At 45.6% G+C, this 25,991-nt stretch overlaps 2 protein-coding genes across 3 annotated transcripts in view; both read right to left on the minus strand.

The window, feature by feature from the left end:
• The window catches only part of HMGXB3 (HMG-box containing 3), a 64,242-nt gene extending 57,365 nt beyond the window's left edge, over positions 1-6,877 (minus strand). The window contains exons 1-3 of one of the 2 annotated variants that reach the window (XM_058677668.1): positions 6,455-6,877; positions 3,892-4,030; positions 2,836-3,010 (exon numbers count right to left, since the gene is read on the minus strand). In XM_058677668.1, coding sequence (XP_058533651.1) covers positions 2,836-3,010; positions 3,892-4,028 — 312 coding nt within the window. In that variant the 5' untranslated portion in view covers positions 4,029-4,030; positions 6,455-6,877. Of the gene's footprint in view, positions 1-2,835; positions 3,011-3,891; positions 4,031-5,001; positions 5,021-6,454 lie in introns of those variants that run through there. The other variant, XM_058677669.1, reaches the window with a different exon arrangement.
• A 10,309-nt stretch (positions 6,878-17,186) lies between these two features.
• Positions 17,187-25,610, minus strand: SLC26A2 (solute carrier family 26 member 2). The gene is made up of 2 exons (XM_004587542.2): positions 24,833-25,610; positions 17,187-19,960 (listed from the first exon to the last, which is right to left on the minus strand). The coding sequence occupies exons 1-2, from the start codon at positions 25,508-25,510 to the stop codon at positions 18,413-18,415; spliced, it is 2,226 nt and encodes a 741-aa protein (XP_004587599.1). The 5' UTR covers positions 25,511-25,610; the 3' UTR covers positions 17,187-18,412.
• Positions 25,611-25,991: the final 381 nt, after the last annotated feature.

Below are 25,991 nucleotides of genomic sequence, written 5' to 3' on the forward strand. Positions count from 1 at the left end.
TTGAATTCTGGGCTAGAACCCTGCGTCAGGACAAATCCTGTTTCCTCCAAGACTTCAGGAGCTCATCTATAAAATGAGAAAGCGCAACCTGTTGAGTTCCTTCTGAATACCAACAGCTTACAATTGCAAAGTAGAAAGTTTGAACATCAGGACATACAGCATTCAATAAAACCTCAAAAGGCATAAAAATATAACTCAACTGGCCAACTGGAACTCAGGGCTGCAAGACTTACTTACAAAGAAGATGAACAGATTATAAAAAAAGAGGGGCCTCATGAGAAAAAGTATATACACTAGGGGCTGCTTGATATGGTCCTGAACATATGAAGGAGGGTCAGGGGAAGCACAAACATTAACAGTAATCAGCACATGTAGGTTTAGAAACTGTTTTTGAATCCAATACCCAATTTCATCTCAAAAACAGCGCAATTAGGTTAGGTACTATAATTATTCTCAATTAACAAAGGAAAACTGAGGCCAAAGCTCAGGGAGGGGAACTTCTCCAAAACATAAAATATATACATAGTCAAGCCGGCATTCCAGACTAAGTCTCCTGAGGACAAGACCACCAGGTGCTAGAAACACAAACAATGTGACCAATTGGCACCACAACAAGTGCAGTTTTGTTTTCTATTTTCCTTTTCTATTTAAACTCAAAATCACCCAACAAGAAAAACAAAAGTTCAAAGCAAACAGTTGAGTGACAAATGAAATTAAATAGAACAGAAAAAACTTTCAGCAGGAACATCTGAAAGGAGGGCTATAGTCAGTTACTAGGATCCTTCACTAAATCCAAGAAAGAAGCTGATGAAGCCCAGGCACAGAGGAAGCGCACAGAGGTGTCAAGTGAAAAGCAGCATTCAGATGAAACATGAAAGCAGACAGAATTCTTTATGGAACATTTACTCAAGAGGTGATGCGGAAATGACATTCTCAAGTCACCCTTTGAAAGCAGGTTAGGACAACAAGGCAAGGCTAGCGAGAGGCGCCTAGGATGGTCTGGGCTTAGTAAATCCAAGCACAGACACACACTGGCCAGGCTGAAGGTTCTACAGCCTGGAAGGAGTAACGCTGGAACCACAGGCTCTGGACTTGAAGCCCCGAAGTGCTGTCCACAAAGCCCGACTGTAGGGCTCCCAGATGCCCTCCATGCAGGCAGGAGGGTCTCAGCAGGTGCAACGACCCAAGGAGTGCGTGGAAAGTTTCACGCAGTTCTGATCTATTCCACAAGCTCAACAGTGCCACTTTTTCTTAACATATGGCTACGGAATAATCTATTAAAGGATGAGGCCTACTGACCAATGTGGGATGTACCAAGGACTCAGGCGACCTGTGTTAACTATTTTAAACATTAAGATACCTTTTCTACAGCTGAGTCAACCAAGACTCAAGAGTTAAGTGACTCAGCCTACTAGCACCACAGCCAATCTATTCCTGGTGGTAGACATGGAGATGGTGGCAGACAGAAAGCTTATGGACTAGAAGGCTCACCAGGTAATTTCAGAGTTTTTCAATCTTATAAAGATCTACACTTCTGTCAAGTCTTAAAAACCGAATTATTCTGGGATTAGAAAAAAATGTTTTCAGGATGGACAAAAATAGTGCCTTCTTTAAAAAAAACCTATTTTTATTGGAAAGACACACAGAGAGGAGGAGAGACAGAGAGGAAGATCTTCCGTCTGATGAGTCACTCCCCAAGTGGCCGCAACAGCTAGACTGAGCCAATCTGAAGCTAGGAGCCAGAAGCCTCCTCCAGATCTTCCACATAGGTTCAGGGTCCCAAGGCCCTGGGCCATCTTCCACTGCCTTCTCAGGCCACAAGCAGGGAGCTGATTGGGAAGTGGGGCTGCCAGGACACAAACAGGCACCCAAATGGGATCCTGGCATGTACAAGATGATGACCCCAGCCACTAGGCTATTGTGCCGGGCTCAAAATGCCCTCTAATGGGGAAGCGAAAGGGAATAGGTGTGCATTCCCTAGACTCCACCTCTGCTCTTTCCAAAGGGATCCAGAGTCACTGCTGACATCTCCCAGGGAAGATGACCGATAGGTCAACCTAGAGGAGGCGGCAGGAGGACACCAACAAAACAATACAGCCTGCTCTGCTACAGCTTAGTTGCTGCACTCCCTAGGAGGCATTGCTCTATTCCTCAAGAAGAAAGTTAGAAACAACTGTTTCAACTGAAAAAAGGTGTTCGGGTTAAAAGGGTTCAACTTGCAATATCAAGGTAATTTTTTCTAGCAGGAATTTCAGCTTATAAACTGCAATTTGAACAACTGTCTGCATTTTGTTGCTGTGAACTAGAAATACCCAAATGGTTGACAGAAAGTTTGCTAGTTCCTTAATCCAAGGCCTCAAAGCCTCAGCACCCACCACCTTCATCTCTAACCTTGCAGTTCTGTTTCCAGTTTAGTTCACAATCACCAACAGTAACAGTGAAATGTAAGGCTGCATGAAACAGTTCTAATTACCTGTAACCATGCAAGCCTAACTCAAGGTTATAACTGACACCGGATAGCATGAATTAACTACATCCCGTTACATCTGTCACATGAAAATTCACGATGTAGCAGCCATGTCCAGGGAAGCCACTACATGAAAAGAAAATACTAGCTACCTGTGATGGTAAGGGGCTCCCTGTGATACTAAGATTCAGAAAATATTCTCACTATGGAGCACTTAGGGAAAGTCTCCTCCCTGGGCTACTGAACCAAGGCTTCTCAAAATGGAAACAGTAACCACACACTCAAGAAAGAAAAGGATAAAAGTGAAAACAAATGGCAAAGTAGGGGGCTGGTGTCCCCGGGCCTTCTCCTCCGAAGCAGTGACTCACAGGATCCAAGCCTTCTTTCTCCAGCTTGGCTTTCTCCAAGTAGTAACTCCTCTCGGCCACGCTGAGCAGCCTCCAGCTCTCACTGATCTTCTTGTTAATCTCGGACTGAGGGAGGTGCGGGAGCTCCTGCTGCACTTTCAGGTAGATGTCGTAATAGTACAGAAGGTACGCAGACCTGAGGAAGCAAGGGCTTCTTTTAGGGTTTCCCTTATTCAACCAATAAGTACCACATGTTAGGGTTTGGTAGATAAAGATATTGATCCAAGAACCGGCTTCTTGTTTCAAAACATTATCTAAGCAGGGACTACACAGCCAGTAAAAAGCAAAACAAAACAAAAGAAACACATTTAAGTAATCCTCCTGATGGTGTCTGGGAATAGGGCATCACAACCGGTCCAGAGTAAGCAGCTATTCCCTCTTCAGAAATCTGGAAGCAGCTTCAGCTGGCCTACTTTTCCTGCAAAGAGTTGCTTAAAAACCCAATAGAAACAATGTAATATGGGGGTGCCCTATCCCTGCACTTGCAGGAAGAGTCTACTCAGGGGGCTGGTTTCCCAGTCTCGCTAGAGCTCACAAGCTTTATTTTTTGTCTTTGGTAACTGGTCAACACTACTTCCCCGAAGGTGAAAGAAGCAAGAACTATCAAAATGAACCAATACTGGTGGCTTCAGCAAGATTACGGTGCTCAGTTAAGGAGATTAGGAGCTGTAATTCAGATTGTTTCAAATTCTATAATTTTACTAAGGACATGTTTTAAATATCTAAATAGCAATAATGGTGTAACATGGTCACAGCCCCCTTTTAGGCATAGCTTCTATCGTCTGCCTGGTACACTCCCTGTGACGACCTGGAACCTAAGCAAGGTGTGGCCAGGAATGGTGACCGCTGGCATCAACCAAGTCCTTGCTCTGCTCCCTCCCACCCACTCCTTCCCACTACCGTCCATTCTAAGACTGAACAACTTTCTCAATAAACCTTAAGGTCCTCTCAGCCGAACACAGCTCTCCAAGCAGCTTGTTTATAAATGCCAGCAGCGACCGAACTGTGTTGGCTCACCTGGGCTTCTTGGCCTTTTCGCCATGGATTTTATACTTTTTCTTCTTCTTGGGTGGCCCAGGAGAGGTGTAACAGTAGGCTTCCTCAATTTCCTCCATCATGACAGTTACCTCAGTACCATCATATGACACATCCATGGCTGCAAGAGAAAAGTCAAACACAAAGCGTCAAGAATCTGCCTTAAGAAGGCAACAGCCTCCTGTTCAAATAATGCCTCACTTCTACTGGGGCCTTAAGGCTTACTGCATGGGAAACACCCATGCCCCAGCAGACAGTGTGTAAGTCTGCAAACTATGTCATAAATATACAAATGGCCCTGAGCAGAAAAAAAGTTCCCCAGCCCTAGGCCATTTGCCAAATCCCACAGCTACCAAGAAGCACCTGGACTTACCTGCTAACCAAACAGATCCAGCCCTTCTGAATCAGGAGAGGGAATGGAAATCTGTAAGTTAACACATTCCTCAGGTGATTCCTTGGCCAGGTAGATCTGAGGCTGACAACTTAGGGAGCCTTTTCAGTTAATATTCCACTCATGGGAAATGCTTGAGTTCAACAACTTCTTAGCCTCTTATTACAGAATTCCATAAAGGAACAGGTAAAAAAGGGGCCGCATGCTGTAGTGTTGGCATTCCATATGGGCACAGGCTCAAGTCCTGGCTGCTGCTCCACTTTGGAGCCAGCTCCCCGCTAATATGCCTGGAAAAGAAGCAGAGGACAGTCCAAGAGCTGGGCCCTTGCGCTGATGTGGGGGACAGGGAAGACGCTGCTAGTTCTGACCACTCCAGCTCTGGCCATTGGGGTAATTGGGGGAGAGAACCAGTGAACAGATCTCTCTCACCCCCTAATAACTCTGCCTTACAAATAAATAAATCATTAAAAAAAACAAACAAACAAAAAAAGCAAAAGTATAGTAAAGCATAGGTATAGGAAAGCGGGAGATGATGGCCCAAGTGTGAGGACCCTGATTCCATGTGGGAGATCCTGAAGAAGCTTCCAGCAGCCTGGCCAAACCATTTGGGGAGTGAATCACTGGATGGAAGACCTTTCGCTTCCCCTCTCTCAACCCTGCCTTTAAAATAGATTCTTTAAAGATGTCTCTTAAAACAATACCTTGGAGCTAGCACTGTTGGTTAGCGGTTAACAGGGTATATGGGTGCTGGTTCGAGCTCCAGCTGTTCCACTTGTGGTCCAACTCCGTGTAAAGTCTTGGAAAGCAATGGAAGATAGCCCTAAATGCTTGGGTCCCTGCACCCACGTGAAGGATCCAATAAAGCTCTGACTCCAGCCTGGGCCTAGCCGGCCCCAGCTGTTGCGACTACTTAGGAAATGAAGTAATGAATGGAAGATCTTGCCTTCCCTCTATCTGCAGTTCAGCATAAATCTTAAAAACAACTCCCCCTCTCCACCCACCCACCCCCCAAAAACCTGAATAACTAGTTCAAGAACAGTTAATTTGTGGCCAAGTTCTAAACTGCAGCTTTATGAGCAGGCTCAGTCACTGGAGAGAGAAAGAAGTTCTAAGAAGCCACGTGAATTTTATCTGGGCAATAACGTAGCTGCTCCTGAACTCTGCCAGGACACTTTAGGACTCTGCAAAGAGGCTAATGTAGAGAACAGGTGGATGAGACTAGAAGCATAAACCATCCCACTCCGACCTCGCTCCATGGATCCGGAGCAGCAGGCACTGTGTTGAGCCAGGAGCTGGATCCACGTTTCCCGGGCCGTCCCCCAGAACTCCGCCTGTTTCTACTGAGACGTGAAGAGCACGCACCTGGAGGCTCTTGGCCTTCTGGGGACCACAAATGATTCCACAAATGCTGTGAAAGCCAACAACCCTCCCCCAAGACAGACAGGTGCAGGATAGTTCACCTACGATCTTAACGAGGCACATCCCCAGGTTTTAGTTCTGTCATCTCTAAATGATTCCTATTAAGAATAAAGAAAATCCACAAAGAAACAGACCAACAAAATAAATAAATAAATACAGAACTCCACATGCTGCGATGGTGCAAGCCAGAAAGAGAACACAGTGGCTGGGTAATAAGAGTTCAACAAAACTGCAATTCGGGAAGCTGCATACCAAATCAAAGCTATGCAGAGGGCTGCCTGGGCGGCTCTGTCCTTGCTAACTCCCAGAGAAAGGCCTCCGTGAAGCATGGTGCTGGGGTTTAAGGGGCAGGATAGGTCAGGACGCAAAGCTGTAACCACCACCTGGGTCGCGGGGAGTTGGCTGAACCAAGGGGCTGCCCCGTTCTGAGCCGTAGTCACGGAGGACTTTCAGTTCGCTGCCTCAGGGCCAGCAATGCAAAGCACAGCGGGGCCTCGTGAAGGCTGAGGCCGGGGACCCTGCAGAAAGCACCTCCTCTGGGTTCTGGGTCTTCAAAAGCCCCCGCACCGAATCCCACGACCTCAAACAAGCTACTTACCCTCTCTAAGCCTCTGTTTTAAAATGCAACACTTGGAAATCTGCAAGACACTTTCCCCCGTCCCCTAGGAGTTCTACCCTCCGCACCCCGAGATGACCTCTACCTCCCGGCCGGACCGGGGAGGAGGCGGGACTTACCCGGAGGAGCGCGCGGGCCGCGCGGGAGCTCACATGCCCGGGGGCTGGCCTAGGGGGCTGGCCGGCGAGGGGCGGCTCCGGGCGTGACAGCGGCACCCAGGAAGTGGCGGCGAGGGCTCGCGCGCGCATCCCGGGGGCCCCGCCGCCCCGCCCGGCGACACACGGCGCGGAGTCGCGGCAGCCGCTCTCGCTCTCCCGACCCGGAGCTGCGACGGGGGCTGGTGAAGGGCGCACACTCAGCCGACGCCGGCCGAGGGCCCCGGGGGTACCCCGAGGCAGGCAGCAGAGGACGCGGGCGACGCCGCTGCACCGGCTGGGCCACAGCGGAAGGAGCGGCGGCGGATCGCCAGGGAGACCCGTCCCAGCGGCCCTCGCGGCGCGCCGGAAGCGGCCGGCGGCGCGTGACTGCGCGCGACCTCCCGCGCAAGCGCACCAGCCGCCCTGTCCGGGCCGTGGGGCGGGCCCGGAGGTCGGGGCGGACGGGCTGCTTCCGGCCGGAGCTCTGGGGCCCGGCGGGAAGCGCTGGCGGCTGACGGAGGGATAAGCGGGCCGCCCGGCTGTCGGGCACTGCCGTGGGGAGTTCGGTGACAGGGGTGAGGCCCCGCCCTACCGATGCCACAGCCCGGCGTTCACCGCAAGCCTCAGAACAAGGTGGACACCTGCTAATACTGCGTCAAGCCCCGCTTCTCACCCGTGATCGGCTCCCGCTGACCCGCCGAGTAACTCAAGCAGAACTGAAGGAATGCATGAAGAGGCTCTGGGATCAGGGATTTGTCGTCAGTGCCGCATCTTAGAAACCTCCATGCGCACCCCTGGTTTCCTTGCAAATATGTCTCCAATCACCTGCTTCCTTCCCCCTATGCCAGTCACCAGCCTCCTAGCCACTGCCAGGCCTCGACCTGGACTTAGTTCTTACCTCCACCCTTGTCCCTGATTGGTTTTGGTGGGATCACTCCCTCCTGAAAACCCTCTGGTGTCTTCTGCACTTGGAGTGAAACTCAAACTTAGCTTGACCAAGACTTAGTCGGGTTTGGCCCTTGATTTTGCCTGTCCCTGGCAAGCTTTGTAACACGCCGTCTTGGTCAGAGCAGCGGCTTTGTGGTGCGCCTCCCTACCACAAACAGGCCGTGTTCAGCATGTAGAGTAACAGATCACGTTGCTCAGGAGCACTTCAACAGCTGATTTATTTCAGTGAATGGCACCACCATCCAGTGGGTGGCTCGGTGCTCAAGCCAGAGATGGAGGAATTATCCTTGGCTCTGTCACATCCAGTCCATCAGCAAGGCCTGCGGAGATGGAGCCTGACCCTCCCTCCTCACCACCTCCCGTTACCGCAGCTGTCTCACTTCCTGCAGACTCATCCTTGAACTGCGCTCCTCACACAGCATTCACCCCTTTTCCTTGCTTGAAATCCTTCAGTAGTTTCCTCTTACCCTCAAATTAACATCCAAATGACATATAGCCCATGAGACTAGGCTGCTTTTCTCTCCAGATTTAGGGTCATCTCTTGGAAAAATGGACTTTATTCTACCCTACAACCGAAGAACGAAACTGCAGATCTGATCATGTCATTCCAAAAAAAAAAAATTGTAATGGTTGCTGAATGCCCCTGGAGTGGTGCTGGAATCCTGTCTATGCCTTCCTATGATTTCATCTTTGCTTTTTTCAAAGACTTTTTAAAAATTACATATTTTTTTAATTTTGAATTTTTGAATTATGTGTTACAATTTCATATAGACTGGGATTTACCCCCCCAACTCCCACCCCTGACAGATTTTTCCCATTTTACAACAGTGGTATAATCCTTCATAAGGAATTATAATTTCATCAGTCTCTTATTTAAGTGTACCCCAACATTGCTGGTACAATGTCAGGCAGCCCAGCATCCCGTTGGCTACACTTATCCTACAGTTTCATTGGGAATCCATCTTTTGAAAGACTTCTTCTCATGATCACTCCACTTCTTTGTTTTCACACATCTCCAGAAAGTTCATTAAAAAATGTGTTAGGAAAAATTGCATGGAGTTTTAAAAAAAAAGTTCCACCACAATAAACATTTCCAACTTCCATAAACTTTCTGAGGACCCTTGTATTTTCTTAGATGCCATGGATTCTAATTTAATCTTTAAGGGTCAGCTTGAATACTGTCTTCTGTGAAGTACATGGCTCATCTGTGGCTCACTTCTGTAACCTGTGTGCTTGTATATCTGAGGCAGGGTTTGTCTTCCATTTCCCAGTAAGGCCTTCCGTGGTATGCAGTTTACTCCACTCATCAATGGATGGCTGACATCAAACCCAGTGCTTACTACTTGAGGGACACCATGGATGGATGGATGGATGGATGGAGGTGGGAGGGAAAATCTCCCTTTGGAAAGGGGCAGTCACAGCGAAAGGCCATAGGCACTGCTTTCCTTTGAGCACTCAAAATGCCTGATTTACCAAAATTGCTACTGCTCAATCATGTTTTCTTGAAAAACTCATTAAGGGGATAATATTTTAAAATTGTAATGCCTATAACAGCAGACAAACACATTCTTACAAGACCTTACTCTTGGGCTTGCACGATAGTGTAATGGTTAAGGTCCTCGCCTTGAACGTGCCAGGATCTCATATGGGCGCCGGTTCTAATTCCAGCAGCCCCACTTCTCATCCAGGTTCCTGCCTGTGGCCCCCAAGACTTTGGGACCCTGCACCCGCGTGGGAGACCCGGAGGAGGCTCCTGGCTTCAGATTGGCTCAGCTCCAGCCATTGCGGCCGCTTGGGGAGTGAATCATCAGAGGGAAGATCTTCCTCTCTGTCTCTCCTCTCTGTATATCTGCCTTTCCAATAAAAAATAAATAAATCTTTAAGACCTTACTCTTAAAAAAGTGGAAGATAGCCCCTGCCATTCACATGGGAGACTTGAATGAACCTCCTGGCTCCTGGCTTTAGCTTGGCCCAGCCCTGGCTGGTGTGGCCACCTGGGGAGTGAACCAGCTGAAGGAACATCTCTTTCAAATTAATAAATACACTCACTTAAAAAAATTAAATGTTTCTCTTACTGCTTAAATTTTCTAGTCAATCGTAACAAAAAGCACAGACTCATAATTGAATCCCAAGGCTGTCAACTTGATAAGCAAAAGCTGTCCGTACTGCCTTAGATGGTATTTTCAAAAGTAACTGTTCTTCCACAGTCCAGCCACCAGAGGGCATGGGCGGGCCACATGATACAGCATCAGGCAATGATTGACAAGTTTCCTAATGTAGTGAGATTGGGAGGGAATAGACATGGATGTGAGAGTTGTTCAAACAACTAGCCTAAAAATAATTGTTTATGGACAACCTAAATTATCTCCCATTACACATAATCTTTTCATTAGAGACTTTACAAACTGTTAATAACCACAGGCCATATAATCAACCTGGACAGACATGCTCTGGAAATGAGCCAGTGTTAGGGGTGTAATGAGCTATTAACATATTCACATATGCAATAACATACTCTGGCCATACACAACCACTGGCCAGAGGCTTTCTAAGAAGAAAGTATATGGCCCTATTCTTAACCTACTCAGCCAGGGTTCAGCACTCACTAGTCCCTTATTAGAGGACCTTGACTCTGCTCCCGATTCCCAGCCTCCCTGGGAGGGTGTGTGTACCTTGGAGGTAAAAATGATGGCTCACATGATTGGCTTCTTCTCACCCAACACAAGAGAGCTGGGCTGATCTAACCATGGCTATTGCAGGAATTTGTGGGAGTGAACCACAGATAGGAATTCTTTCTGAAAAACAAAATAAAATGTTATTTCTAGAAGAGAAAAAGGAAGCTCAGAATAAGTGATTGGGGCTGGCATTGTGGTACAGTGGGCTAAACCCTTGCCAGTGATATTGGCAATCTATATGAGCACAACCTTGAATCCTGGGTGCTCCACTTTGAATCCAGCTCTGTTAATACACCAAACAGCCCAAGTCTTTGGGCCTCTGCACCCATGTGGGTGACCTGGATGGAGTTCCAGGCTCCTGGTTTACACCAGGATTGACAGACTTCAGAGTGAGCCAGCAGAACGGAAGTTCTTCCCCCCTCTAAGTAACTCTTTCAAATAAACCTATCTTTAAAACATTAGCGGTAAATGTCATTTGAAGTGGAGACTACAGGAGCCCTTGGAAGAAAGTGGAGGATTTTTGTAGTAAGTTGCAAAGCACAAAGTACCTGGAAGGAAGGAGGAAGGAGTTAGACTTGGATGGGGCTTGGAGTAAATCCTGGCAGAACATCAAGTGCTGTAGTACTGAAAAAACGCCCATTTGAGAACACAGAACCACCATGGCTACTGAATCAATCAAAAGATGTGAAGGTAGATGCTCTTAAGATCTTGTAGCCTACACTATTAATTTTGAACTTTACCTGAAAAATACTAGAGAACCACTGAACAAGCAACCTGGGTCAATTTATCAGTAACATAACTGATAACTAATAACTAATATGAAGGCTGGGTTTAGAGAAGCAAGTAAACTACGTGAGGCTGGTATAGTCCTGAAACGAAATAATGAGCGTTGAGATACTGAATTTGAGAGACACCTACAAGACAGATAAAATTTGGTGTGGGAGTTGAACATGATGGTAATTTCTGGCACAAGTGATCAGGTCATATGAAGATCAATAGAGGTTAACAGGGAAGGGAAGTTGAGTGTGTGTGTCACGTGGCAAGTGGCAAAGTTATGCAAGAAAAAAAGCTCTGGAAATGAACAGAACAGATCTCCTTGTTGGCTGGAAAGGTAAGGCAAGACATCGGTTTTGGCACATAGACAGTAAGGTGACTGAAGCCACAGGTGTGGATGTGGCTATCCAGAGAAAGCTGTTAATATAGGGTGTTCAAAGCACAGGGGCCCGTGAAGGAATCCTAATGCTGAGTGTAAACCTCCATATGTGGATATTTCTAGAACAGCCCTACTCTCAGCAATCTCAACTCTGTTTGCAAACAAATAAGCAAGACGTAAGCACTGACAGGACAGGCGGGAGGCCGAGCCCTGATGTGGGAGCATGCCTGCTGAGTGCCCTGCACAGAGCCCTGGACCCCAGGGGCCATGTGGAGACACGATGCACACAGAATGGGGAGCGGCAGGCCACTCTTGGGCCTCTTCAGTCTAACTTCATTCTGCAGGCTGAATACTCAAGGACTAAAAACTGGGCTTCACCCTGTCTCTAGTCTAAGAGGGCTGAGAGAGGGCCAGAAGCTGCATGGCCAATACAGACAGGAGGCAGCTGAGGTCAACTGCTCAAATGTAGCTCAGATTTGGGTTTTCTGAACCTGATATGTCATAGGTATAGGTGAAGAGTTGGAAGGGCCTCAAACTGTATCTTACTGTATGATTTTTTTTAAATAGCTATTTATTTTTTTATTTGAAAGAGTTACAGAGGGAGAGACAGATCAATCGTCCATCCACTGGTTCACTCCCCAAATGGCTGCAGTGGCTGGGCCAGTCTAAGCCAGGAGCCAGGAGCCTCTTCTGGGTCCAAAGGACTTGGGCCATCTTCCCCTGCTTTTCCAAGCCAATAGCAGAAAAAGTGAATTGGAAATGCAGCAGCCAGGACTCAGAGCAGCAGCTATATGGAATGCTGTCATCACAGGCAGCTACTTTACCCACCACGCCTCAGCACTGGTCCAATAACTAGGATTCTTTATTCTGTGTGTCTATGAAGACAAATCCTTTTAAGTAGGAAGAAAAATTAATGATGTAATCATTCCAAATGTAAAGAGATGGTATTTAAAAATGTGCTGGTACCTAAATAGTGTCCCTCCCCTTGCACTTAAATAATTTAGAAACAGAGAAATGTTTTATTAAATATCAATTTATTGGAGACAAAAGAAATGGCATTTCCATGTTTCAACATACAAAGAAGATATTACATAACAGCACACACATACCTTCCAGTAAAAAGGATCCACTGACCAATTCCCCTCTCCCCCAGTAGGCTGCAAGCCGTCATTAATTCATCCCGCTCGCATAGAGTTATGCAAAGACTTACATGACCATCAAGGCACTTGTTTGGATTAAAAAAAATATACCATATAAAATACATCCCTAAAAGTCAGCAGCCTTGATAAGCAGAGATATGGCAGCATATTTTTGAGGTGACTAGAAAGACTGAATTTTTAATTTGAATCCCTTGTCACCCTGACATTGTCTTGATTTGTATACAAAGTTATATAGGAGACCAAAACAAGAGGCTGGTTACTGATGGGCGTGTGTACAAGCACTGTCCTGAGCGATAGCAGCCAGGGCGGATTCAGGGCCCGAACCACAGCTCCCCAGCGGACGGGCACTGCAAAGCAAGGGCTCTGTGATTCCAAGGATTTTATTCTTTTAGGGATGAGGCATGGAATAGAGGAAGAGAATCATCCCCAAATAAGTTTATACAGTTAAAAGCTCTTTCTGTTCAGTTAAAAAGTTTCTGGCTCAGGCTACTTATAAATACAGCATCTCTACTAAAGCTACTTAGAGTCCTTTATTATCCCAGTTTTCAGAATTCACCACATTCTTCCAATCTTATATCACTAACATAAAAAATTAAGTAAACACCAAATGATTCACTATTTAATATAATGCTTATTTTCTAAGTGTTTTAGCATACTTACTTTAAAATCTCACTTGCAAAAAAAATTCTTTAAATAGTCCCTATCAGGGTAAAAAAAAAAAATTTTTTTTTATTCTCCTTCAGTCTCACATCGAAATTCTCCAGTCCAAGTTAGCTAAAAATACTTTTATACTTGATCTTAGTTAAAAGCCTAAGAAGCAATAAAAAAAAGCCTTTAAAACCTTAAAAATTTATTTTTAACATTTAGTATTCCAACAGCACTTTAACACCTAAGCTACAACAAACCAGCTGGTGTATCATCCTGCGCTGCTCCATTTTAATTTTCATTGCAATTAGCACCCAAATTTTCTATCACCTAAAATCTATACAAAAGAGGGAGTGGGCCCAGCACAATAGCCTAGTGGCTACAGTCCTCGCCGTGCAAGTTCTATGATCCAATATGGGTGCCAGTTCTAATCCTGGTGACCCCGCCTCCCATCTAGCTCCCTGCTTGTGGCCTGGGAAAGCAGTCAAGAATATCCCAAAACCTAGGGACCCTGCACCTGTGCAGGAGACCCCGAAGAAACTCCGCCTGTTGCAGTCACTTGGGGAGTGAATCAGTGGATGGAAGATACTTTTCTCCATCTCTCCTTCTCTTTGTATATCTGATTTTCCAATAAAAAGATAAAAATAAATCTTAACAAAAGAGGGAGTAATAAAGGCCAAATTTGCTTGAAATGTAACAGCTTTCTATATCAATTTTTTTTTAATACTTTTTAATCCCAGTTTTGAAAAAAGGCATCAGGAGCTAGTATTTGTGAGGTGGGTTAAGCTGCTGCCTGCGGCACCCACATCCCATATAAGAATTAGTTCTTGTCTGCGCTGCTCCACTTCCAATCCAGCACCCTGCTGATGTCCTGGAAAAAGCAGTGGAAAGTGGCCCAAATGTGCGGGGTCTCTGCCACCTACATGAGAAAGTTCTGACTCCTGGTTTCAGCTGGGACCACCCTTTGATGTTACAGCCATCTGAGGAGTCAATCAGTGACAAAAGATCTCTCTCTGTGACTTTCAAAAAAGTAATAAATCTTTAAAAAAACAAACCATATCACTAGAATAAATGAAACATCAGCAGGGAAGAAACAGAAAATTCAAATAAAATTAATTCCTATCAATCAGATTTTAACCGTTTTTCTGTGGAATCCTTTCCTGGCATACATCATGGGCATCATGTCCTCTTGCTTAGATCTCCTCAGCTCAACGTCCCACTGAATCCCTCCTAAGTGCCCCACTTGCTACCTGAGAGACTTATTATACAGTACCGGATTTAGTAACATAGTACCAGTACCTAGCCCAGGGTGCCTGACTCCTGGATAGGTTCTTAGAAATTTCTCAAGTAATACCTTCATGAACGCAAAGAGAATCTATGGCTCATTCATGGCAACAGAAGGAAACAACATCCTAGGAACATTAGTAAGAGTTATAGGATTTGAATTTCTTCCCACAAAATGCACTGAGGCTCTTTTCTTACTTTTATATCAGTGCAATTATACGCTAATCAATTATATTAGTATCATTAATAATTCTGGCCACATGTTCTTAAACGACAAATTATTAGGAGATAACAGGCATGGTGGCATAATGGGCTAAGCCACCTTTTGGAACACCACCATCCCAAATCTGAGTGCTGGCTACTCTGCTTTCTATTCAGCTCCCTGCTAATGCACCTGGAGAGCAGCAAATGATGGCTTGAGCACTTGACTTCCTGGTACCCATATAAGACCCAGAAGGAGTTCCTGGCTTCTGTTTTTGGCCCAAACTAGCTTAGGCCACTGCAGCCATATGGAGGGTAAATCGGAAAATGCAACATCTCTCTCTCCTCTCTATCACTCTTCCAAATTTCCCCTGCCTCCCAAATAAGCAAACACATCTTTTAAAAAAAATTACTAGAGACTGATTTATTAATCTTTTAAAAATATAGTCATTAGCACAATTTTCTTAAAACTGTGTGTGTGTGTGTGTGTGTGTGTGTGTTTGAAAGGCAGACTTTTACAGAGAAAGAAGGCAAAACAAAGAGATGGTCATCCACGTGCTGGCTGACTCCCCAGAAGGCTGCAGTGGCCAGCGCTGAGCTGATCCAAAGCAGGAGCCAAGGGCTTCCTCTAAGTCCCTCAGTTGGACATAGGGTCCCAAGGACTGGCCATCCTCCACTGGCCATGAAGAGAGAGCTGGATTGGAAGCAGAGCAGCCAGAACATGAAGCAATATCCATTTGGGATGCCGATTGCAAAGGGGCAGGGGGAGGATTAGCTTGCTGTGCCACCATGCCGGCCCCAACACTAAAACAATCTGATGAGTTCATCTATCATCCATGCATTTTTTTAAAGATTTATTCATTTTATTGCAGTCAGATATACACAGAGGAGGAGAGACAGAGAGGAAGATCTTCCGTCCGATGATTCACTCCCCAAGTGAGCCGCAACGGGCCGGTACGCACCGATCCAAAGCCGAAGCAGGGAACCTCTTCCGGGTCTCCCACGCGGGTGCAGGGTCCCAATGCATTGGGCCATCCTCGACTGCTTTCCCAGGCCACAAGCAGGGAGCTGGATGGGAAGTGGAGCTGCCGGGATTAGAACCGGCGCCCATATGGGATCCCGGGGCGTTCAAGGCGAGGACTTTAGCTGCTAGGCCATGCCGCCAGGCCCCATTCATGCATTTTTAAAGTTTATCATCTTGTACACTGAGCATGAAATTTTGGCATCAGTGTCTACTCTTGTTTCACGCTAAGTCAGAATAAGTTGTACCTTGCTTACATCTGGTGTGCCTTCAAAAAGGAAAGGAAAGATCAACTGGAAACCCGTCCGGCAGCCTGCCCTAGCAGCCCAGTCAGCAGCTGCTCGGTGCTACAGAGCAGGGCCTTTCTCACCAGCCAAGGTTTTGCCCTGTACTACCGTGTGCTCCTCAGCCCTCAATGTCTGCCTGAATCTGCCACTTTGCTCTCCTTGAAACAGAACCCAGTTATGACCTTGTTCTCAAATATAGGTGTAGCTTCTGGTTCTGATCGCTCACTCTCAGGTGGGGCTGAACAGGGAATGGATCCTATGCAACTGGTTCCCTCCTCTTCTCCCTCTACTGGGTCACAAGCTCTTTATATTTATCTGCTCCCTTCTGCTCCTTCAAGTGCTCTCCTACATCTGCTTGTGCACTGGCCCACTGCACTACTCTGATTAGAACACATTTGGAAGTTAAGTATGGTTGAAAGAGTTTCAGCTCTGAGCAGTATACACATTGTACTTCAGCTAAATGATAGCTATTTTAAGATACTCAAATTTTTGTATATTTGTCAATAAGCAACAAGGAAATGCTTTATTTACACTAAAAAACTTAGGGTAAGGTACTTTTATATCAACAAAGTTTTCAATGTATCTCCTAATAAACTGAAGTCCAAGCCTTGTGCAAGGAAGCAAATGAAAACATTCCTATTGTTATTGGTGCACTAGGCTCAGCAAAGTTCCAGGTGTGATTGCTTTAAATGCCAGCAATCAAAGCCACTTTAACAACGTGCAAGTACAGACAGGCTTCAACCCAGAGAGGGTAAATGTCAATTCTAGTTAAATCTTCAAGAGTTTTGCAAATGGCTCCTAAAAACAGAATCACTTAATCCAATTAGATGGGACAGGTCAAACTAGAATGCAATTCAAGAATTTGTTAATTGTATGCATAAAGCTCCAGAATTGTTTAAGAGCTCATATGGACACAAACCTTAAGCAAAGATCAACTTTTGTTACTACTTCCTTCTGAGGGACTCCTCTAAATTCTTGACTTGACTAAAATTCTTTTGCTGTGCCAGTATTAGAGGAATTATAAGGCTTGTATTAAATATGCACTGATATCTTTCAATGTCACATAAAAGTGTTCCCTAGTCCCAAAACGAGTTAAAAGCCATCACTGTCAATAATTATTGTATTTCAAAAGGATGCATGGCAGTAAACTTTGTTTTCATAAAATATCTACAAATTATGGATAAATTTTGAAAACGCTGTCACTTCTGTGTACTCTTTTCCATTGGTTACAGTTTTTCTTACAGCATCTTCTAGTTGGGGGAAAAAGTATCAATCTCCAGAAGACTTTTGCTAAAATCTATAGAGAGAAACAAAAATAAATTTCCTGCTAAGAATGCTGGTTTTTTTTTAAGTTCTGGGTTTAATTTTTAATTTTTTTAAAAAAAAGTTTGAGAGGCAGAGACAGAGACAGAGCTAGAACTCCTATCCACTGCTTAACTCCCCAAATGGCATCTTATCTGGCAGCAGGCGGGCCAAGGCCAAAGCAGGGAGACAGAAACAGCCAGGGGATCAACCATCACCACTGGTTCCCAGGCTACATGTTAGCAGGAGTCAGGAGCTACAGGCAGGAATTGCCCCCAGCCACTCTGCTTTGAGATGCTGATGTCTTCACTGCCAGGCCAGATGCCAGCCCTAGTGAATCAATTCTTAAGGGAAACTGTAAGTCATTTCTTTCAGCAATCTGTCTGTGACGGTTTGGTTTCAGTTCACTTTTCAAAAATGTTGTTCAAAACTGCTGAAGCGTCCCCCCCACTTGTCTGGTTGGGCTGTCACCGACAGACCAGGTTAGGACAGAATCCGTGGGAAGACACTAAAATAACTGAAAGGTAAGGCAACCTTAATGAAAGAATTCTTCAGAAGCAAGAATATAGAAAAACACAAGGATGTCTGCCACTGTCTTCTTTCTCACTCTGAAGAGTTCTTTGTTTACCTTTTATCCTACATAAAAAGGCATGCCCACAACTGTATCACAAAGGAGGCTGTGTATAATGCAAAGCCCAATGTCAAGACAGCACAAACCTATCTTGTCATCAGAGCCTTGTGCCATAGCTCCCAGCCTGAAAGAGCAGGAGTGCGGTTTTCCTACAGAAAGCCAGAGATCCTACTGCACCCTGAGAAGCAAAACTTGGGAACAGAGTAGCACAATTAAGAACAAACTTGTCTTGTTACAACCTTGTGTTCCAGAAGGCTCTTGACCTGCTAGTACAAGGGCAGGGGCAACATTCTTTCCCACCTCTTTTTCATCATTCTCCACAGCCACGTAAAGGCGAGGCAGCTTAGTACTTCTAAAGCGAATCTCAACTTCCCTTTTACCTCCTGGAGAAGGAAGAGTCCAAGAGTAATACAGCACCTCAAAAAAAGTTGGTAAATATGGTTTAGGGTTACTGCATTCATGGATATTTTCTACTTACAAGAAAGCTTGAAACCACAATGTTTTTGTTTGGATTCTGCTCAACTATAAGCTCGAATACATTTGAGTGTAAGCAAAGGCCTTTGTTTTCAAAGGAAGAATAATGTCTAGCCAACAGGTTAATAAGTGTTGCATACTTTAAATTTTAACTGTCAACTAGACATCATTTTCGCTTCCATCCATATTATCACTGGCCAGGCTCAGACCATTGGGGATACATGTTGCTTTCTGTTTCTGACATTCTTCTGCAAAAGCCACAGCTTCATACACACTATAGAAGAGCAGGTTTTCTTCTTCCTTTTTGCAGTATTCTCCCCTGGCTAGGGAATCCCTCACAGAGGGATTGCACTGAGCCAGCAGGACCTGGATACCAATGGCTTCATAATCTCTGCGAACTTCTTTCAGCGTATGGATGCCTGCTGTATCTAAAAACTGTATTGCACTGCAGTCAATCACGACAGTATGCAGCTCCTGCAGATCTGGGGAAAGGTGCGCTGAAACTTCATCCTGTACACTCCCAAGGTTCACTGCTCCCTCTCGGAGCTTTCTTTTGGCTGCCTTCTTCTCAGCTGCCTTTACTAAGACTGGGTTCAGAGTTTTTTTGTATAATGCACTCTTAAAGCACTCTTTGTTTATGTAGTAGAGAGGTGCTACAAAGCGGAAAATCTTGATACCTGGCTTCGTCTGAAGGTTCTTGTAAGCAGATGTGGATTCAAAGGTTTCAGATTCTTTCACCAAGCCAAGCAAGGAAGCCTTGGGCTTCTGGGTCCGCAGGATGACGCAGAACATAGAAAAACACACCCCAATAAGCAGGCCAATTTCAGTACTTAGCAGTGCAGAGGACAGCATAGTGACAAACCAGATAACGGTATCCATCTTGCTAACCCTCCACATCTTGGGCAGGTCCCTAAATTTAAGAAAGGCTCCCCGCAGATTCACAATTGTGATCACACCAAGGACACATTTCTGAAGGGAATAGAATAAAGGAGCGATTACCAAAAGGATCAACAAAAGAACAAGGGCTGTTACCACGCTGGAAATTTGAGTCTGGCAGCCTGTTGATTCTTTAACTAATGTCTTTGCCAGAGCTGCACTAGTAGTAATGCAGTGGAAAAAGGACGGGATGATATTGCAAAAGCCAATGGCATACATCTCCTGATTCGCTTTGACTGTGTAGCCATGTTTCTTGGCAAACATCTCAGAAAGTGATACAGTGATGGCAAAACCAATGATGGAAATAGCTATTGCATCTCCAGCCACGTTGGGAATGAGCTTCCAGTCTGGTGCTTTGGGTAGCATAAACCCAGTGGGAATATGTCCAGCTATACTAGAATTGTGTTTCTGGTTTAGTTGTCCAAAATGAGAAGCTGACGTGGCTGCCACAACAACAATGAGTTCAGTAGGAATTGGTGCCTTTAGCTTGGCCTTGAAGTGCTCATTGAGTTCTTTGGTTGGCAAAAGAACCAGAAGGCATAAGAGGCTGGTGATGAGGTCACAGATATTGGTATGATGGATGTTTTTGAAGACATTGATCCAGGTAGTGATGAGTGAGCCCACACCATGACTCCGAGGGAGGCGGAGCCCAAGGAGATATTTGACCTGAGATGTAAGAATAGTGAAGGAGGCACCAGTAACAAATCCACTCAGCAAGGCATCTGAGAGGTAGACAGAGATAAAGCCCACTTGAAAGAAGCCCATCACTACCTGGAAGGAAAGATATAAACAGATATAAGAAGATACATCTTAAACATAAATAAGATATTAAAAATATAAATACAAATGGAAAAACAGCTTCTAAACTTTGCATTATCCGGATCTTTCTGGCATGGAGACACATCATCAGAATGATAAAGAACACTAGAGCTAGGGTGGAGTCCAGATAAGTCTGAGCAGTGGCGCAGGTGACTGGATCTCCCATTATGTGGTTGTGGCTGGGGGTACCCATGCTGGCCCAGGCTTCCGCTGGGCATCCTAGCTCCCCATCTACCACTGCTAAGCTGGGGCAGGGTCCTCCTGGGCTGTGGGCAGCCAGAGCTCACCATGGGGTGCCGGGCTCTGCCTGCTGGCTGCCCGATAGTGAGCTCTGGGATCTTGGGGGTATAGAATTATTGCCTAGGGACATCCATGGATAAGGCCATTGTATGTGTAGGTGAGGAATGAATCCTGACGGACACCCAATGACAGGGCCACTGTACTTGCAGTTAAGTGAGGGGATTGAAACTTGGTGGTTCAGAGGGGAAAGGCCTGAAGATCTTTATGAGTCAGACTGATGTGCAATGCAAGACTGGGCTAGACTCCAGCACCCATTAGAGCTTGTAAGAACCAGGGTGGGTATAGGATGGACTGGGCTAGGTATCTGTTCCTGCTGAGCCATGCATGAGCTGTATCTGGGTATAGACTAAGCTTGGCTGGGCTGGGCTACAGCCCCCAACAGTCAGAACCAAAATGGGTGAAGGATGGTCAGGAAAAGCTACTGTTTCTGCTAGGACATGAGGTAGACTAAGTAGGCCTGGGCCACGGACCCACTGGTGTGTGCGAGATCTGGCACTGGGAGAGGTTCTGATGGAGGAGCTGGGCAACTCCTCTGTTGGGATGCAGTCCCTGCACGTAAGCACAAGAACCGAGAAAGGGAACAGCCCAGACCAGGCCAGGTTATGGTACCCACAGGTTTACCTTTGGCTCAGGTCTGGTGCAAGCCAGACTAGGCCAGTTCATATCACCTACTGGCAAATCCGAGAGTCAGAATGGTGTGTGGGTCACGCCAGGCTGGGCCGCAATATCAGTCAGTCCACATTAAGGCCTGGACTGGGGGCTGGCTGGGCTGATTATGATGTGGTCCCCACCAGCACGAGCTGGAATTGGGGTGGCGTGGCCAGGCCAGGCCAGGCTACAGCACCCACTAGCAAATGCCGAGATGTGGTGGGTTATATCAGACTGGGCTGCAGTGCTCAACCAGCACATGTGAGACCTGGGGGAAAGTGGGTGAACCCAATGGAGGGCTGCAGGGAGCTCCCCTGCTGGGCCACTATTCCCACTGGTGAGTGTGAGAGCTGGGATTGAGGGCAGACCAGGCAAGGCAGGGCTACAACATCTGGTGGCCTGCATTTAAACTGAATTAGGGACAAGCCAGGCTGGGTGGACTGTACCTACTGGTACATGCATTAGCCAGAGGGGGTGAGGGTTGGTTAGGCCTTGCCACACCATCAGCTGGGAGATGCTGACACAGGAGGAAAACTAAACTGCAGTATCACCTGGATTTGGGAGTGCACCAGTAGGGAAACAGTGGGCACCTCCCTCTTGGGTTGCCATTCCCACTGGTAAATATGAGAAACAGAACTGGGACAGGCATGGCTAGACAGAGAGTGGCAACTACCAGCACATGTATGGGCTGAATAGTGGGGTTATTGGGTTGAACTAGGCTACAATGCCCATTGACATGTATGAGAGCTAAATGAAATGTGGGACAGCCTGAACCAGTCTGCTGTACATACTGGCAAGCATGGGAACCAGGGCAGGGAGTGGGCCTGGTGGGGGTTGTTGCAGGTTGCTCTGACTAGGCTTCAGCTCCCATTAGTTTGCGTAGGGGCAAAGTGTGCAGTGGGCAGGATTCGGCTGGACTGCAACACCCATTAGTTTGCATAGAAAACAGGGCTGGAAGACAAATGACCCAGCAATTGTGACTAATAGTGTGCACATAGGCCAATTTGGGAGAGGGACTATGGCAGACCCTTTGTTGGCAAGCACACACAAGAATCAGGTCTGGGATAACCTCAGATGAAATTTCTTTGGGAATCCCCCCAACTGAACCACTGGACTCAGAACTTCAACCATGGAGGAAATCGCAGATTCCATGGTCTGACTGTGGAATGCACGTGTCAGAGCTGAGCCTCCTCAGTGGCTTGGAGCAATGGACAGCATATCTAGGCACACATGGAGGATATGGCAGTACAAAGGAGCCTGCAGGACACCTGGTGCCATAACAGGATGAAGGACAGAACAAATTGATCATCTACCCCAGCCATGTGTTGGCAGTGAATACCCGGGAAAATAGAGACTCTAAGGTGGACTATGTCAGCCAGGGGAGTCCGGAGAGTTTTATCATGTTTGGAGTGGAAAGATTGGCAGCAATTCAGAACTGCTGAACTACCAAAACCACTTGAGCAGGACCCTCAGCGCATGCCCCACATCTGGGACCCTGGGATGGTTGGGAGGCTGGGTGGGGCTTCTCCCCTTATTTCTCCCCTCTCCCCAGATACAGGAACATGAAAAGAGAATGTCAAAACAATGGTTTCACCCACTTTCCTCTAGCACTTGGCCCTTTATACCCTAATCAAATATGTAAAGATTATCAAAAATAAACTTTATACAGAATATCAGAGCTAGAAAAATGCACTTACAGACCAATCTTCATTTTACAAAGACAGGAAATTGATGCTTATAGGGCTAAGCAACTCACCCAAACTCACAGTTCATTCACTGGCTTCAACTGAACCGGAATTTAGGACTTTTAACTTTCCATGCAACTTAAACTAAAATTAGGCTCTGTAAGGCTGTTTCATAAAACAACAAAAACAAAAAAACTTTCAAGAATTTATAAGAAAACCAAATCTCAAATTGGAAAAACTCCTCTAATTAAGAAACCATATATTTCCTCAAACATAACCGTTACTATGAAATCTAATTGTTTAAAAAAACCAGGTTCACATAAACTCCCCAAATGGCTGCAGCAGCGGAGTCAATCTGAAGGCAAGAGCTTATTTCTGGGTCTCACACATGGGTGTCAAGTTCCCAAGCTTTTGGGCCATTTTCCACTGCTTTCCCAGGCTATAAGCAGGGAGCTAGATCAGAAGTGGAGCTGCTGGACACAAGCCAGTGCTCATCTGGGATACTGGTGTTTGCAGGCAGAGGATTAGCCAGTTGAGCTATCATGCCAGGCCCAAGAATCACACTTTAACAATTATTGTAAGGGAGCCAGTCTTGTGGCATACTATATTAAGTTGCTCCCTGAAATGATGGTAGCACCCTATATGGGCACTGGAGTCCTGGTTTGAGTCCTGGATCTCTGCTTCTAATCCAATTCCCTGGTAATGGCATAGGAAAAGCAGCAGATGTCCCAAGAACTTAGGCCCATGACATACAAATGGGAGACCTGGATAAAGTCCTGGCTTCTGGCTTCGGTCTAACCAAGCCCAGCCCTGGTCATTACAGTCTCATGGAGAGTAAACAAGTGAATGGAAAACTCTTTCTCCCTCTCTTTCCCCACATCTACCTCTCTCTTTCAAACAGATAAACAAAAATCTTTTTAAAAAAATTACTGTAGGACTTAAACCTCCTGAAACTGTTCTCAGCCAGTGTACATGTGCTTATGCTACACTGCCTTTCCATTATCAACAATAATTCTGATTCCTCCAGAACAGCTTCTGCATTTCTGTGTCATTTTTCTTTCTCCCAGCTCCTCAGAATTCTATAGCCCTTTCCTTCCTCTTGGGAAGGCACAGATGTAAGTGGACCCTGAGAAATGCAGGTCACCTTCATTCCTTCGCCTACTAAGTACCAGCAAAGGAGCTACTCTTCCTGTCCTTATTTGGTCCAATGGCTGCAAGACAGGAGACATTTGGGGGTGAGTGGGTGGGGGCGGCACTGGTTCCTAGGTGCTAACAGGCAGGGCATGATGGCAATAGCTTATCTGGAAATCCATGGGAGTCCTGAAAATTTCATTTCTAATCCCTTTTCCCAGCTGATGTTATGAAATAGTGGTCCTCAACTTTTCCCCTCCACACCCAACAATGCAAGTGAACCAATATCTTTAGTAACAGTCACTCCTAGAGCAACATGTCTAAACGATGATGGGGGGAAACATGTAATTTGAAGAACTCCTGTATTCCTGTTCCAATCCCCATTCTATTTTCTACTTGCCTGACTGCTCATGTTGAATCTGTCAAAAACCATCCATGCTCAATCTCAACCTAATCTGCTATTTTCTGACATGTAAAAAAGTTGCAGAATGACTGACCTAGAGGTTAAGATGCCACTTAGAACACCCACATTCCTATCAGAAATGCTTGGGTCAGAGTTCTGGCTACCCTCAAGACTAGCTCCGGCTAATGCACACACTGCGGGAAGGCAGGTGATGGCTCAAGTGGTTGGGTCTCCGTCAACCCTGTGATCCCACCTGGATTAGGCTGCCCGCTCTTGGCTGTGACCCGGCCAGCACCAGCTCTTATAGGCATCTTGAGATCAAACCAGCAGGATAGGAGCTTTCTCTCTTTCCCTCCAATACTATTTGTTTTTCAAAAAATTGAAGAGCTATCTATAGTAGAAAGTCTAAGGATCACTTCTTATCTAAATTTTTACAAACAGATAATTAAAACATGATTGACTGAAACTCACCGGGTTAAGAGGCAACCAAAGGTTAGGTCAGAAAACCTAACCTTTGATTTTTGGCTTAAATGTTCACGTATCTCAAATATTCACTATGATCCCTAACATCTCTCACAGATATGATTTTTCATGAACAGTGATCACTTATGCAAGAAAAAAAAAAAAACAGGAAAAAACTGGAACAGTTTTTCTTACCTGATAAACTCCAGCCATAAATGTTACAGTGCTGCCAATTTTAATTGCATAGTAACTTTTGTTAGACATATCTGATGTGTGGTTTAATAATGTGCTCCCAACTGTAGAATTAGGGATAGTGTCAGGGAAAACTTTGTGCAGTTCTCGGTCAACTACTTCCCCAATCATAAGGCACAGTACTCCAAAAATTCCCACAGAGATATGACGTGAGGTTCCAAACAGGAAATAAATGATGCTGGCAAAAAAAGATGTGTACAGACCAAAGATAGGTTCTTGGCCAGCTAAAAGGGAATAAGCAATGGACTGGGGTACCAATAAGATGCCCACAATCAAGCCAGACATAAAATCTCCTAAAAGGTTTTTCTTTATATCATATTTTGGAAGCCACCGCAAAACAGGAAGGAAATCAAAAATCAAATTCTTTGCTTTGGCTCGACTGCAGTGGCAGTTCTTCTGTAGTTTTCTGATAACAAACTGCTTGAAGTTAGTATTTGATTTCTCCTGAGGTTCCATATGGATCCTAGAATAAGGTCTGCAGTGATCACTGGTCTCAAATTGCTTGTAGTCAGTACTCGATTCTTCTTGAGGCTCTGGATCGACCACAGATAGAAGCTGGTCATTTCCTTCAGCTGAGTCCCTAGGTGACAGGTCATGTTGCTCTTCATCTTCTGAAGACATTTCTGAAGAGAGACGGTTCAGTTTCTTACCCCAGAGAAAATATCAGTATCAACTGTGAAGTATATCTCAGTGTTCACATATACTAACAATTGTACTTGTTGTACACAAAGAATTAAGAAGAATTGTTTGGGGGCTGGTACCTTGTATGCAATTCCCTTCATCAGGCCTCAATTGTCTTGTTCAGGGTTAAGAAAGAACAAGATCCAAATCAGAACATAAACAGCTAAGTCACAGCATGTATCTGGCTCAGTATAAGAATTCTCCTATACTGAGAACCAATCATTGAGGATTTGTCTTCAAATCTGGCTGAGCCTTCCATGCAATCTTTTTCCCCAGAAAATATATCAGGGCAGCCTTTCTACTCCTTTCTATATGCTACCTTTTCAGGTGCATAGCAATATAGAACTACTCCCAAATCTTCTCCCCTAATAGAAGTCTCTGAGAAAGGAGCCAGTATGGTGGCATAGCAAGTTAATCCTTC

The sequence above is a fragment of the Ochotona princeps genome, chromosome 19 (genome assembly GCF_030435755.1).
Source record: "Ochotona princeps isolate mOchPri1 chromosome 19, mOchPri1.hap1, whole genome shotgun sequence".
In the NCBI taxonomy this organism is placed as follows: Eukaryota; Metazoa; Chordata; class Mammalia; order Lagomorpha; family Ochotonidae; genus Ochotona; species Ochotona princeps.

What these genes read in the sequence shown, in the direction of transcription:
- SLC26A2 (XM_004587542.2), bottom strand. Translation starts at nt 25,510, where the DNA reads ATGTCTTCAGAAGATGAAGAGCAACATGACCTGTCACCTAGGGACTCA. An exon ending in TTATGGCTGGAGTTTATCAG is followed by an intron (nt 19,961 to 24,832) that starts GTAAGAAAAACT and finishes CTTTCCTTCCAG; the next exon opens with GTAGTGATGGGCTTCTTTCA.